The sequence below is a fragment of the Hyaena hyaena genome, unplaced genomic scaffold (genome assembly GCF_003009895.1).
Source record: "Hyaena hyaena isolate Hyena2069 unplaced genomic scaffold, ASM300989v1 scaffold_459, whole genome shotgun sequence".
Taxonomy (NCBI): Eukaryota; Metazoa; Chordata; class Mammalia; order Carnivora; family Hyaenidae; genus Hyaena; species Hyaena hyaena.
The window spans coordinates 456,701-468,797 of NW_024081093.1; the positions used below are offsets into that span (position 1 = coordinate 456,701).

General features: G+C 49.7%; 1 protein-coding gene across 1 annotated transcript in view; it reads right to left on the reverse strand.

Annotated features, from left to right (window-relative positions):
* GLB1 (galactosidase beta 1) overlaps positions 1-12,097 on the reverse strand; it is an 87,877-nt gene that overhangs the window by 42,882 nt on the left and 32,898 nt on the right. The window contains exons 6-10 of the mRNA XM_039253727.1: positions 10,219-10,399; positions 7,461-7,519; positions 6,161-6,282; positions 6,036-6,076; positions 1,944-2,056 (exon numbers count right to left, since the gene is read on the reverse strand). Coding sequence (XP_039109658.1) covers positions 1,944-2,056; positions 6,036-6,076; positions 6,161-6,282; positions 7,461-7,519; positions 10,219-10,399 — 516 coding nt within the window. The remainder of the gene's footprint in view (positions 1-1,943; positions 2,057-6,035; positions 6,077-6,160; positions 6,283-7,460; positions 7,520-10,218; positions 10,400-12,097) is intronic.

The following is a 12,097-nucleotide window of genomic DNA, read 5'->3' on the forward strand; positions in this document are numbered from 1 at the left end:
TGAAATTCAAGTATTGTGAAAGACACAGCAGTAAATATTAACCAAAAAAAAAAAAAAAAAAAAAGCATTAGTATCAGAAAAAAAAGACTCAAAGGTCAAAAGCATTATTAGAGGTACAGGGCTACCACATAACGATACTAAATAAATGATACTGTAGGTTTTCATTTTCAGTTTGCATTCCTAATAATATGGCCTCAAACACTGACACAATCACAAGGAGAAACACGATTCTTTAATAAATAATAGAAAACATGAACAAAAAGCCAGCAAGGGTATCAAAGGTATCAGCAGCACCATTAATAAGCTTAACCTAATGAACATGTATATAGATTATATCCAACAACCATAAAGCACACAGTCTGGGGCGCCTGGGTGGCTCAGGCGGTCAAGCATCTGACTTCGGCTCAGGTCATGATTTCGCCAGGCGCCCCTAAACATACAGTCTTTTCAAGAACGCATGGAACATTCACTCGCATTGGCACGTGCCAGGCTCTCGGACTAGGTTTGACATATTTTAAGGGACTCGTATCACACATGCTCTCTACCCAGAATGCAAATATGTTAGAAACCAACAAACTATAAAAATAATTATGGTATTGATCGCTACTTCTGAACGACTTCTGAACATTTCCAGGGCCAAAGAGAAATCCAAATAGACATTATTAGGAGCAAACTATAATAAGTATATTACATACCAACACTTAGATGACGGAGCTATAGAGGTACTTGAAGGAAATACATAACCTTGAACACTTGTATTAGTTGAGAAGAAAGGCTGGGTTACAAAGCTAAGTTTCAAACAAAGGAAGGAAACACCAAAGATAGGAACAGGGAGCTCTGACACAGGACGAACAGACAAGACAGAACCGTTTAGAGTCACTGCTAAAAACTCTGAGGAGGTGAAACCCGTAGTAAAAAGTAGCATGAGCAACATTTCCACCATAAATCTGAAACTTCAGTGCGCAAAAATTCTCAGAGGTGTTAAGAATTGATCATATTTGTCAATATGCTTAAACTATTTCCTAAGATGAACTGGTACACTTGGGTATAAATTGGGACCGAGGCGTACTTAAAAAAAGGTCCCTACCATTTATAGGCAGAAAAACCTTTTTGTTTTTTAACTTCAAAACTCAGGTGACTGAGCAGAAAAAGTGTGGTTTTTTTTTTTTTTCTTAAACCCACAGCAGAGACAGGAAACCCCACCTGGGTGCTTCGGATGCCTCAAAAGGTCACAAGTGTTGGCAGGACTGAGCACTCAGCTAGCAGGCCTGAAGGAAATGCGTTTACTTGCCCCAAATGAAGAATCGAAGTACTGCTGACAGCTCACCTTTGCACCGCGCTTCCTTCATGAAGCCCGCGGGTTTTCCCTCCCACATCCTTCAGCTAGCTACGTGGACACACGTCTTCTCACCTTTAGGATAAATAATTGGAACGGCTCCCGCTTGGACAACATGCGTACCAGCCTGTCCTGGATGCCTTGTGGATGGCTTTTTTTTTTTTTAATGTTTATTTTTGAGAGAGAGCACAAGCAGGGGAGGAGCAGGAAGGGGTGGGGCTGGGGGGACAGAGGATTCCAAGCAGGCTCTGCACTGACAACAGCAGGGCTCGAACTCACGAATCTCAAGACTGTGCCCTGAGCCGAAGTTGGCCACTCAACAGACTGAGCCCCCCAGGCGCCCCATGGATGTTCTTTTTAATCCTTGTGATGCAATGAGGTGCTACTGCTCCGGCTTCATGAAGAACAGACTAGGGAAGTAAGGCGCTCACAGGCTCGCTCTTAACCAGGTAGGGTCAAGACTCAAGACCAACCAAATCTACCCAATGTCTCCCCTCCACACGTCCTTGTGAACACAGGGGCTCCAGGGAGTCACCTACAGAGCGCGATGCGTCCAAAGCAGGCTCTGTCCACGCCCGGCCCCCTGCAGCTCATACTGAGCACCCACCTTCAGAATAACGTCCCGCAGAGCAAAATACTTCTCGGTGAGGTCTCCTGCCTCGCTCAGTGGGGCGTCGTAGTCGTAGCTGGTGGGCTGTGCTTGGAAGGGGATGTTGGCTCCTGGAAGACAAAAAGGTAGCCCCAGTTGCTACCAAGGGCCCTCCTCCCCTGGGGACAAGTTCTTTGGGATTTCTGGGCTCAGGGTTGTTGTGGGAAGAGAAAATAAAGGACACATTAATACCAATTGTCAGGTGACACAGAGGTGGCCCTGAGGAGGCAAGGTTTAGAGCAACTCGTCTCCTGCAGATGGCCCTTCACAAGCACCTTAGAGTCTCCATGGCGCTGTCCCCGCCCACTCGCTCAGCGGGAGCCCTCAGCTGGGAGGGACCCCAGCAGATGTCCCCGCCACTGAACTGGCAGAAAAGCCGAAGCCTCCACAAAATGAGGTGAGTGGCAGCCTCTGGCACGACCCACGTGTCTGACTATTAACGCTGAAGCCTGTGTTCTTTCCCAGGCCCCGGCTCTGAGGGCCGGCAGAACACACAAAGCCGGAGATGACCCCGGACATGCGTTAGCCCCGAGTCAAGTGGAACCCTGAGGCCTTGTAACGCCTGCAGTCGGAGGGGTCACGGTGTCTACTCCCGTCCCCTTCAGGAGCAGGTCAGGCCCTCACTCCCACAGCTGCTGGGAGGGCTGGCTGCTGACGGCTCTGCGCCTTCCACTCTCAGGCCTCTGTTGGGCCGCCCGGCCAAGGTTATGGCCCCCCGGGGATAGCCCATGGCCAACAACTGACCACGAGGGCTCAAACACCCAGCGCCTGGCTGTCCCAGCTCCAGAGCTCTCTCTAGAACCAGCCGAGCCACTCCAGAATTGCCTGCCTGCTCAACTTCTTCCTCTGCCCAAGGCCGCCACACACTCTCTGCTCCTGGGAACGTGTTCCATCAACTTCCTGCTGGGTAATCCCAGTCTGTTTCCCAGGGAATGAAACCCATGACAGAGACGAATAAATAATACCCACAGTGCGTGCACAGAAACTAGAAAGGTAAATGGCCTTGCCATCATTGTTCAAGGGGCATCGTCTGGACCAGTGGGGCCCACCTTGTCACAGATGAGGTTCACAGGCAGGAGACTGGGTGTCTTAGTGGGTAGTGACCCTGCACTACTACTTAGAAAACGGACCCATGCAACACGGAGAGCTTATTTGGGTTCCTAAGCAGCCCTCACCCCCCACCAGAGATTCTGAGTCAGGTCTTGGGTAGGACCTGAAGCTCAACATTTCTTTTTTTTTTTAATGTTTATTTATTCTTGAGAGAGAGACAGACAGAGCATGAGCATAGAGGCAGAGAGAGAGGGAGACACAGAATCCACAGCAGGCTCCAGGCTCCGAGTCGTCAGCACAGAGCCTGGTGTGGGGCTCGAACTCACAAACTGTGAGCTAAAGTCAGGTGCTCAACAGACTGAGCCACCCAGGCACCCTGAGCCTTGGCTCCCAGGGGATGCTGACGCTGCCATCTGTGGACTACTATGGCTCTGTGCCAGATCTTTCTCTTCTACTCCAACGAGCATTTTGCAACATAAGGGTGTGAGAATAAAGTTGCTTTAGGCTCATCTTCTAGCCGATCCAATTGTTAAGTAAACGAGGCACAAAATCTGATAGTCCATTTGTGACTTAGGAAGAATTCCTGCATCTAATCCCACAGCCCACGGGCGATGGAGCCACCTTGGGGGATCCTACTGGGGGAGGAGCTGACGGATGAGTTGGGCCGAGTCCCAGGTCATCCCCCAACACTGTGTCATTAGTGCACAAAATCTACACTTCTGAAGGACTTGGACCACTCAGGGAACTGAACTGATCCAGTCCTATTACCTTTACTGCATTTGTTATTAATCAGAGGCGGCAGCCTGCCAACGGGGCCACCTGCCTGTGGGGATCTGCACATTAAAGCACATCCTTTGCTGCAAGATGCAAAGGAAAACAAAACCACATCCCTTGTTGCAAGGAGCTCCTCTCCTTTGCGGGCCCTCCTCCACTTCTAATGTGGCAGTCACCTCGCCCCCCCCCCCATCTATATGAGTGGCACACCAGCTGCCTGCCCCTAAGTAGGTGTGGCCTCTCTTGCACAGCTGAGCCCAATCAGTGGTCACCAAGTTGAACTGAACAAATGTAACTCCCAGACACAAAATTATAAGCCAAGGGAAGCCGGGTAGGGAAGATGGCCAGTGGGCTAAAGGATGGACCGAAAAACAAAGTCTTTGGTTAACGTTCATAGCAACGTTATTTATAATGGCCGGAATGTGGACACAACTCAAATATCTATCAATGTGACATCTGGATGTTGTATATCCGTGCAACAGAATATTATTCATCAGTAAAACAACTAAAGTTCTGATCCTACAACAGGGATGGACATCAAAAAGAGGACACTAAATGGCAGGACTGAAACACAAAGTAGACCACATACTGCATGATTCTGTTTATAAGCAATGCCCAGAACAGGCAAAATCACAACGAGAGAGTCTCAATTAGTGGCTGCCAAGGGCTGGGAGGAGAGGGAGTGGGGAGTTTTCCCAGCAACGGGCTTCTTTCTGGGGGAGTGAAAATGTTTTAGAATTAGATGGTTGAGGGGTGCCTGGGTGGCTCAGTCCGTTGAGCACCTGACTTCAGCTCAGGTCATGATCTCACGGTTTGTGAGTTCAAGTCCCGCATCGGGCTCTGTGCTGACAGCTCAGAGCCTGGAGCCTGCTTTGGATTCTGTGTCTCCCTCTCTCTGCCCCTCCCTCACCTGTGCTCTCTCTCAAAAAAAAAAAAAAAAAAATTAAATAAACATTTAAAAAATTAAAAAAAAGAATTATATAGTGGTAATGATTATGCAACTTTGTGATATGCTAAATACCACTATACTGTGCACTTTAGTACTTTCTTTTTTTTTTTTTTAATTTTTTTAATGTTTTATTTATTTCTAGGAGAGAGATAGAGAGCGTGAGCAGGGGAGGGTCAGAGAGAGAGGGAGTCACAGACTCTGAAACAGGCTCCAGGCTCTGAGCTGGCAGTCAGCACAGAGCCCGATGCGGGGCTCGAACCCACGAACCGCGAGATCATGACCTAAGTGAAAGTCGGACGCTTAACCGACTAAGCCACCCAGGCGCCCCTATACTGTGCACTTTAAAATTGTTATTTCTGTGGTACGTGAATTATATCTCAACAAAACAAAATGTAAGAAGAAAATAGATCATAGCAGAATACGTGAACAAGTAAGCTATAGCCAGAGACTATGGGGCCTGCCCACGTACCCTGGTTTAAAACAGTAAGGTTTCTGTGGGGTGCCTGGGTGGCTCAGCCAGTTAAGCATCCGACTTAGGCTCAGGTCATGATCTCACGGCTTGTGAGTTCGAGCCCCGGTATTGAGCTCTGTGCTGTCAGCTTGGGGCCTGAAGCCTGCTTCAGATTCTGTGTCTCTCTCTCTGCCCCTTCCCTGCTCGTTCCCTGTCTGTCTTTCTCAACAATAAATAAACTTTAAAAAATGTTTTTTCTTTAAAACAATAGATTTCTGGGACACCTGTCTGGCTTGGTCTGACTAGCATGCGACTCTTGATCTTGGGGTTGTGAGTTGGAGCCCCATGCTGGGTGTAGAGATTACTTAAAAAAAAATAAAGTAGGGGCACCTGGGTGGCTCAGTCGGTTAAGTGTCCAACTTCAGCTCAGGTCATGATCTCACGGTTCGTGGGTTCAGGCCCTGCGTCGGGCTCTGTGCTGACAGCTAGCTCAGAGCCTGGAGCCTGTTTCAAAAATTCTGTGTCTCCCTCTCTCTCTGACCCTCCCCTGTTTGCGCGCTCTCTCAGAAATAAATAAAAAAAAAAAACATTAAAAAAAATTAAAGTAAGCTTTAAAAAAAATACATAAACAATAGGGTTTCTAAGAGAACAGTCCTATTCCTCAAGAAAAATTAATGATTTCAAAAATTACATAGGCAGGTTTTATATATAAGGAAATTTCTATATATTAGAAGATAAAAATTGTCCGGAGGCACTCCCTACCCCCAAATCAAGCACCAGAAACATGCGAGCATAAGCTTCCATAAACACATTAAGTTGCTCTTACCATTCCAATAAGCAAAATTGGTCCCACCTACAAACATGTACCTACAAGAAACAAGAGAACAGACATACTTGACTATGAGCCCATAGCTATGGAGGATGCCCTCCCTTCCAGAAATTATCACTCACAAGTTCACATTCGCCCCACGGGCAAGCATATCGTGGAGGGAGGAAGCCACCACTTCAGTCTTCACTCTTGAGTGAGGTTGGCCCCAGTGGTCTAACCATCCAGTGTAGAATTCGGAATTCACCTAAAAAGGGAAACGGACAGGGAGCTTAGGAGGGACTCATGACCTTCAAACGCTGGCACCTCCCTATAGCTATGGCCCTATGTACCCCACCGGTGGATGGGTGGAGGGTTGCGTACATGCACTGCTTACCCCAGCGCTGGGGGCCCAATGCGGGTTACTGCCCAAACTCAGTTTTTAGGTGCCAATAACACACGTATTCCTGAAAAGTTGTATCTGCAACAAAATTTTGTTAGCCACCCCCCAGTTTAAACAAGGCAGGGAATTTTGTTGGGCAAAAGGAATCAGACGGCAAAAGTTTCTCATCAAATTATCAGATCTAAGTCCACCCGCCGTGTCAATCCGGATCTTCAGATCTCGGGTGACTTGGCGTGGGGTGGACGTGTCCAGGCACGCTGCAGAGCGAGCCCCAGGCGCTTCAGGTCTCCCTCAAGCCTCACCCTGCCGCGCCCTTCATTTAGAAAAGGGAAAGGAAACCCGGATGTGTTCCTGGGCCTGCCTGGGTCATGGTCTGTGGACACAGGGTCTGCACCGCTCACCGGGCAGAGGCCGTGTTCAGAAAGGGCCGAGCATGCAGGGGGCGAGGTGGGCGGGAAGCCTGGCCTGCTGCAGAGAAGGCATGGGACCTCAGCCCTCCAAGGACGCCCAGAAACAGCAGTGACAGCAATGGAGGAGGGAGGAGCCAAGGGACTGCGCGGAGGCGCCCCCATGGCAGGCCAGAACCCCCCAAAGCCACGGTGAGCTCACCCTGCGGTGCCGGAGATGCAGACGCGCAGCCCCACGCAGCCTCACGTCTGACCTGCACCCCCAAGTGACTCACGCACGTTAAAGACGGGGCCGCTCTGTCCCGAGGAGCTCTCGAGAAACGCAGACCTGAACTTAGGTGCTGGCCCCGTCCCTCGCCGGCGAAGCGGCGTGTTCTTGGGGCCTCAGTGAACACGGGGGAAAATAACACCCCCCACGAGGGCCACCATCAGGCAAGAGGGGGAGGAAGCACACAAGAGCACAGAGCCCGACTCACGGCAGCTGTCCCCACTGCGTTCCACCCCGTGGGGGCACCTGCTGTCACTACGCCCCTCAGTCCCATCGGCCACTGACCCCACAGCCCAAAAAAGCAAGGACCTACCTCTTTAGCTGGTGCACCTCGCCTCAACAACCCACAGCTCACCCCCAGTGCTTACCAATGGCCCTCGGGGCTCGCTCTTTCTCTGGACCTGGAAAGCTGCGGTGATGTTGGCATCTGAAAGTTACGAGAAGAAAGGTCAGTCACAGGAATAAGGTAAGTAAAAAGAGTACTTCATAGACCCTCAGCCTGAGGCCCTGCCCTGGGCCACCTACGCGTGGGCCTGGAACACCCCCCGGCCAGCTATAGGCTGGACTCAGTGTGAAGGTCCATCTGAAGGATGCGTGGGGACCACAGAACCACGTCTTCTTAGAGCAGGTCCCTATGGCCTTTCTCTCAGGAGACCAGATCACAAGCTTGTCTTCTCCATCCGGGTTTCCCCATGGCCTGGGAACATGTTTTGTGTCCTTCTCTCTCCACGTGGACATCTGGTTGACCTAGATGCTCCCTGAGGCATGGGTCTTGCTTTAAAGATGCTTCCTTACAGCCTCCATGGCACCACACACACAAATCTGCATGCGCGCGCACACACACACACACACATATCAGTGCCACTGATATTTGCCAAGTCATTAATAAATCAAAGGGATGGATGTGGTCTAATAAGTTTTATTATGTCTGAGTAATGGCATACACTCTGAATTTGAATTTGTACGTCATCAGCCATTCCAGGCCGCTTGCTCTTAAGTTTTCCTTGTAAAATATTCCATCAAGGTGCCCACATGTGGGCTTGCTCCCCATGTCTTCTTTCCCCTCCACAAGGAACGAACCTCTCCCCGCAGAGGCAGTGGGCTGCCTTCCTTCAGTGAGCAGACAAGCATGAATAGTATTTCTCTAACCACGGCAGGGGATACCCCGGCCCCAAACTTCATGATCCACTTCTCACAGCAGGTACCCAGCGCGGGAATGACAGCAGCCAGCACCTCTGAATAACCCCTTGCTCTGTGTGAGGCCAGGCTTCAGGAGAGGACACGCTGGTCGACAGTGGTATCTCGTTTACTTTACGGCTGTAAATGTGTCACTATTAAGTATCAGGTGGCATTCAGATCTTCAGTTCTGTTCTCATGAGCCTCGCTCTGTGACCTGGCCCCGGGCGCTGCCCGGCCCACACACAGGAACGAGGCAGCCTCAAGCCCCACCCACCCCACATACACTGGCCTCACATTGGGCTGTCCTTCAACCCACAGACGGAGCCACTGTGCTCTCACCCCACGTGCACATCAGGCTTACAACAAGGTCAGAACGACCTTCAGATTTTCTTTCCCATCAAAAGGGCGCCGTGCCTTTTCATCGCCATGATGGGAAGTGTGCCGGGCCAGGAGGAAAGCAATGCCACTTCCTGTGTGGCTTTTTGTAGCCGAGTTATTTTATCACCAGACACTCTGAGCAGTGCATCATGTTTCTAGAAACACTCCATTCACTCAAAACCAGTTCTGTTCTTTGCTAATGGAAAAGCAGCTCTTTAAAAATGCAACTTCAGGGGCACCTGGGGGGCTCAGACGGTTGAATGTTTGATTCTGGTTTGGCTCAGGTCATGGTCTCTTGGTCTGTGGGACTGAGCTCTGCGTCGGGCTCTGCACTGACAGCATACAGCCTGCTTAGGATTCTCTCTCTCTCTCTCTCTCTCTCTCTCTCTGCCCCTCCCCTGCTGGGGCTCGCTCTCTCAAAATAAATAAATAAACTTTAACAAATTATTTTAAAAAATAAGTAAATAAGAATGCTACGTCAGTCTTCCATACGTCCTTCTCAAGAGAAAGCAGGTGCTGGATGCGCAATGTGAGCAGAACTTCTCACACCTCGGTTGGGAAGGCTGTGGGGTCTTTATGCTACTTGAAGAGCAGGTCTTTTTTGGGAGGGCGGAGAGAGGAAGATAACATTTACTTTGAAATAATCTCAACCTTATAGAAGAGTTGTGAGAAGAGAACAAAGAACTCATATTCTCAAAGGACCAAGATTCCCCAATTGTTAACACTTTGCCATATTTTTTTTATCAGTTTCTCTCTTTCTCTCTCAATACAGTTGTTTTCTGAACCATTTGTGAATAAGTTGCAGATATGATGGCCCTTTACCCCTAAATACTTCAGGGAACATTCCCTTAGAGCAAGGGCATTCTTTAAGTAAACACGGCTATTAAAAAAAAAAAAAAACTGGGAGATTAACACGGATACAGTCCTATTATCTAATCTACAGATTTGATTCAAAAAAATGCAACTGTCCAGGAACGTCCTTCTTAGCATCAAGAGACAAGGTGCAGGCAAGTCCAGCCCAGTCCCCCACCCCCTCCACGGCCTGCGGAGTCCTGTCCTTTACGACAGCTGCTCTCCTAATGCTTAACGCCGCTGGGAGCCTGCTGGCCACACTGGCCGCCCCCAGCTCTAGCGGTCACCGGGCCTCTGCGGCGGCCCCGACGGGTACGGGAAGGCCATTCATGTGGCATCTCCCCAACCACCTGCAGGCCCTCGAGGTTCACAGTGCTGATTCCCCAGAAAGGTCTCTGCATTCCAGGACCACCCACCCCTAGCGGATCTGCGGTGCAGGCCCAAGGCCGCGGCCTCAGTGCACAGCTCCCCGCAGCCGCCCTCAGAGACTCAGGGCCGCAGGCCAGCTCACTGGCACTGAAAACCCAGCTCTTGCCCCAAAGGCCCAGTCAGCTGAAATCAAATAATGTGCGCAACGGACGGGTGCCTTGTGCTGCGCTCCCTTCTACCTGTGAGGGGAAGCCTGAGAAATCTCATGCAGGGTACCCACTGCCACCGGAGCTCGCTGGCCAAGCCTGCGTGGCCTTGGCGGGGTTTTCTGCGACTCCAAACACCAACCTGGACCGAAGTCAACGGTGGCATAGACGCCCTGCAGCGCCCCGCACTGAAGGAACTTCTCGTGCGCCCCGTCGGTGGTGAACAGAAGCACGTCACTGCCCAGGTAGTAGTGGAAGCGCCTCTGCAGGAACCGCAGGTAGTCGTAGTCACAGGCGAAGTAGCTGCCGTACTCGTTCTCGACCTACAAATGAGGAAAGAGGCAGGATGTGGTGGGGGGGAGAGTCAGGAGACCCCGATACAGTCGTTCTAACGCAGGCTTTTGTTTGCAGAAAGCACCCGAGCACCAAAAATATGTCCTACACTCCATCCTCCACACCCATTCTGCAGAGGGCAACTCAGCACGAAAACTTACCTTCTCCTACCTCCCATGCCACCAAAAGAAGAGAAACAAACACCACCATATCTGTGTTTGGATCGCAGGGCTACTCGACCCTAGACTAGGTAACAGATACTTTCAATGGGACATAAATGGTAACTTCCCATGGTAGAAATATTGGAAAATGTGGAGAAATGCGAAGAAAATAGAAAAATCATGTGTTAAGTCCATTACTCCGAGATAGCCGCTGTAAGCCTTCTGGCTCAGCCTTCCAGATTCACGCACACGCACACGCACACCCTAGATATACAAACTAACACACAGTGACTGTGCTCTGTTGGTAAAGCTGGTATCATGTTACGTGCACCAGGCATAACACTGGCTCTTCACCTTCCACACACTATGCAAAACGTCCATGGCAGCAACGAGGGCAAATGCCGGGTACGGACGTACCATCGTTTTCTTGACCTACCGCCAGACATTCAGGGCCTTTCTCATTTTTGTCCTCAGTAACCAGCGTTCAGTCTGTGTTCAACAGCGTCAGTGGTTTTCAACTAGTCATTTTGCCCCCAGAGAACATTTCACAAGGTCTGCAGATACTCTGGGTTGTCACATCTGGAGGCAGAGTGTGTGTGGCCGGGCCCCCAGTGGGTGGGGGCCAAGAGTCGCTACTTACCAGCCTCTACAACAAATTGCCACAACAACCCTCCACTCAGGGCAGTGGCGATTGTGCCGAGGGTGGGGGGTAGGAAATCCCCATCGAGACAGCATTACCCAGGAAGGTAAAAATGGATTCTTATAGAAGAACATCTTACTCTTTTTTATATGTAAAGCACAGATATATATACACTTCTACAGTAGCTCAGACGTATTAAAATTTCAAGGGCAGGCAATTAGAAAAAAAATGTCTACAGAGGCGCCTGGATGGCTCAGTTGGTCAAGTGTCCTACTTCAGCTCAAGTCATGATATCATGGTCTGTGGGTTCAAGCCCCATGTCGGGCTCTGTGCTGACAGCTCAGGGCCTAGAGCCTTTTTTGGATTCAGAGTCTCACTCTCTCTTTGACCTTCCCCTGCTCATGCTCTCACTCTTAAAAATAAGTAAGACATTAAAAAATTTTAACTAAAAAATGTCTAAAGAGGCTCTTTAGGGGCAACCATGAAAAAAAAGTTAAGAAACATTGCTCTAAAGTGATAAAATGAATGACCTTCAGCTTCACCCAATATATAAAAGAATCTCAGAGGTATAACACTGAGTGAAAGAAGCAACTCATTGAGAAATACAGACAGTATAACTCCCCACACAGAAAATTCAAAACAGTCACAGCCAAACCATAAAATCTGGGTACGTACATAGGTGGTAAAAATATAAAGAAAACCAAGAGTCCAATGGCCACGAAGGTCAGGACCGTGGGAAGGAGCGCGGTGGTCACCAACACTGGACGCTTCTTAGGTCCTGGCCACGTGCTGTTTCCCAGCTACGTGGAGGTTATGCAGGGGCCCTCCTCAAGGCTTCACTATGCTGCATATTCGTGTGATCGTTCACGATTGTCCAAAAATGAAAA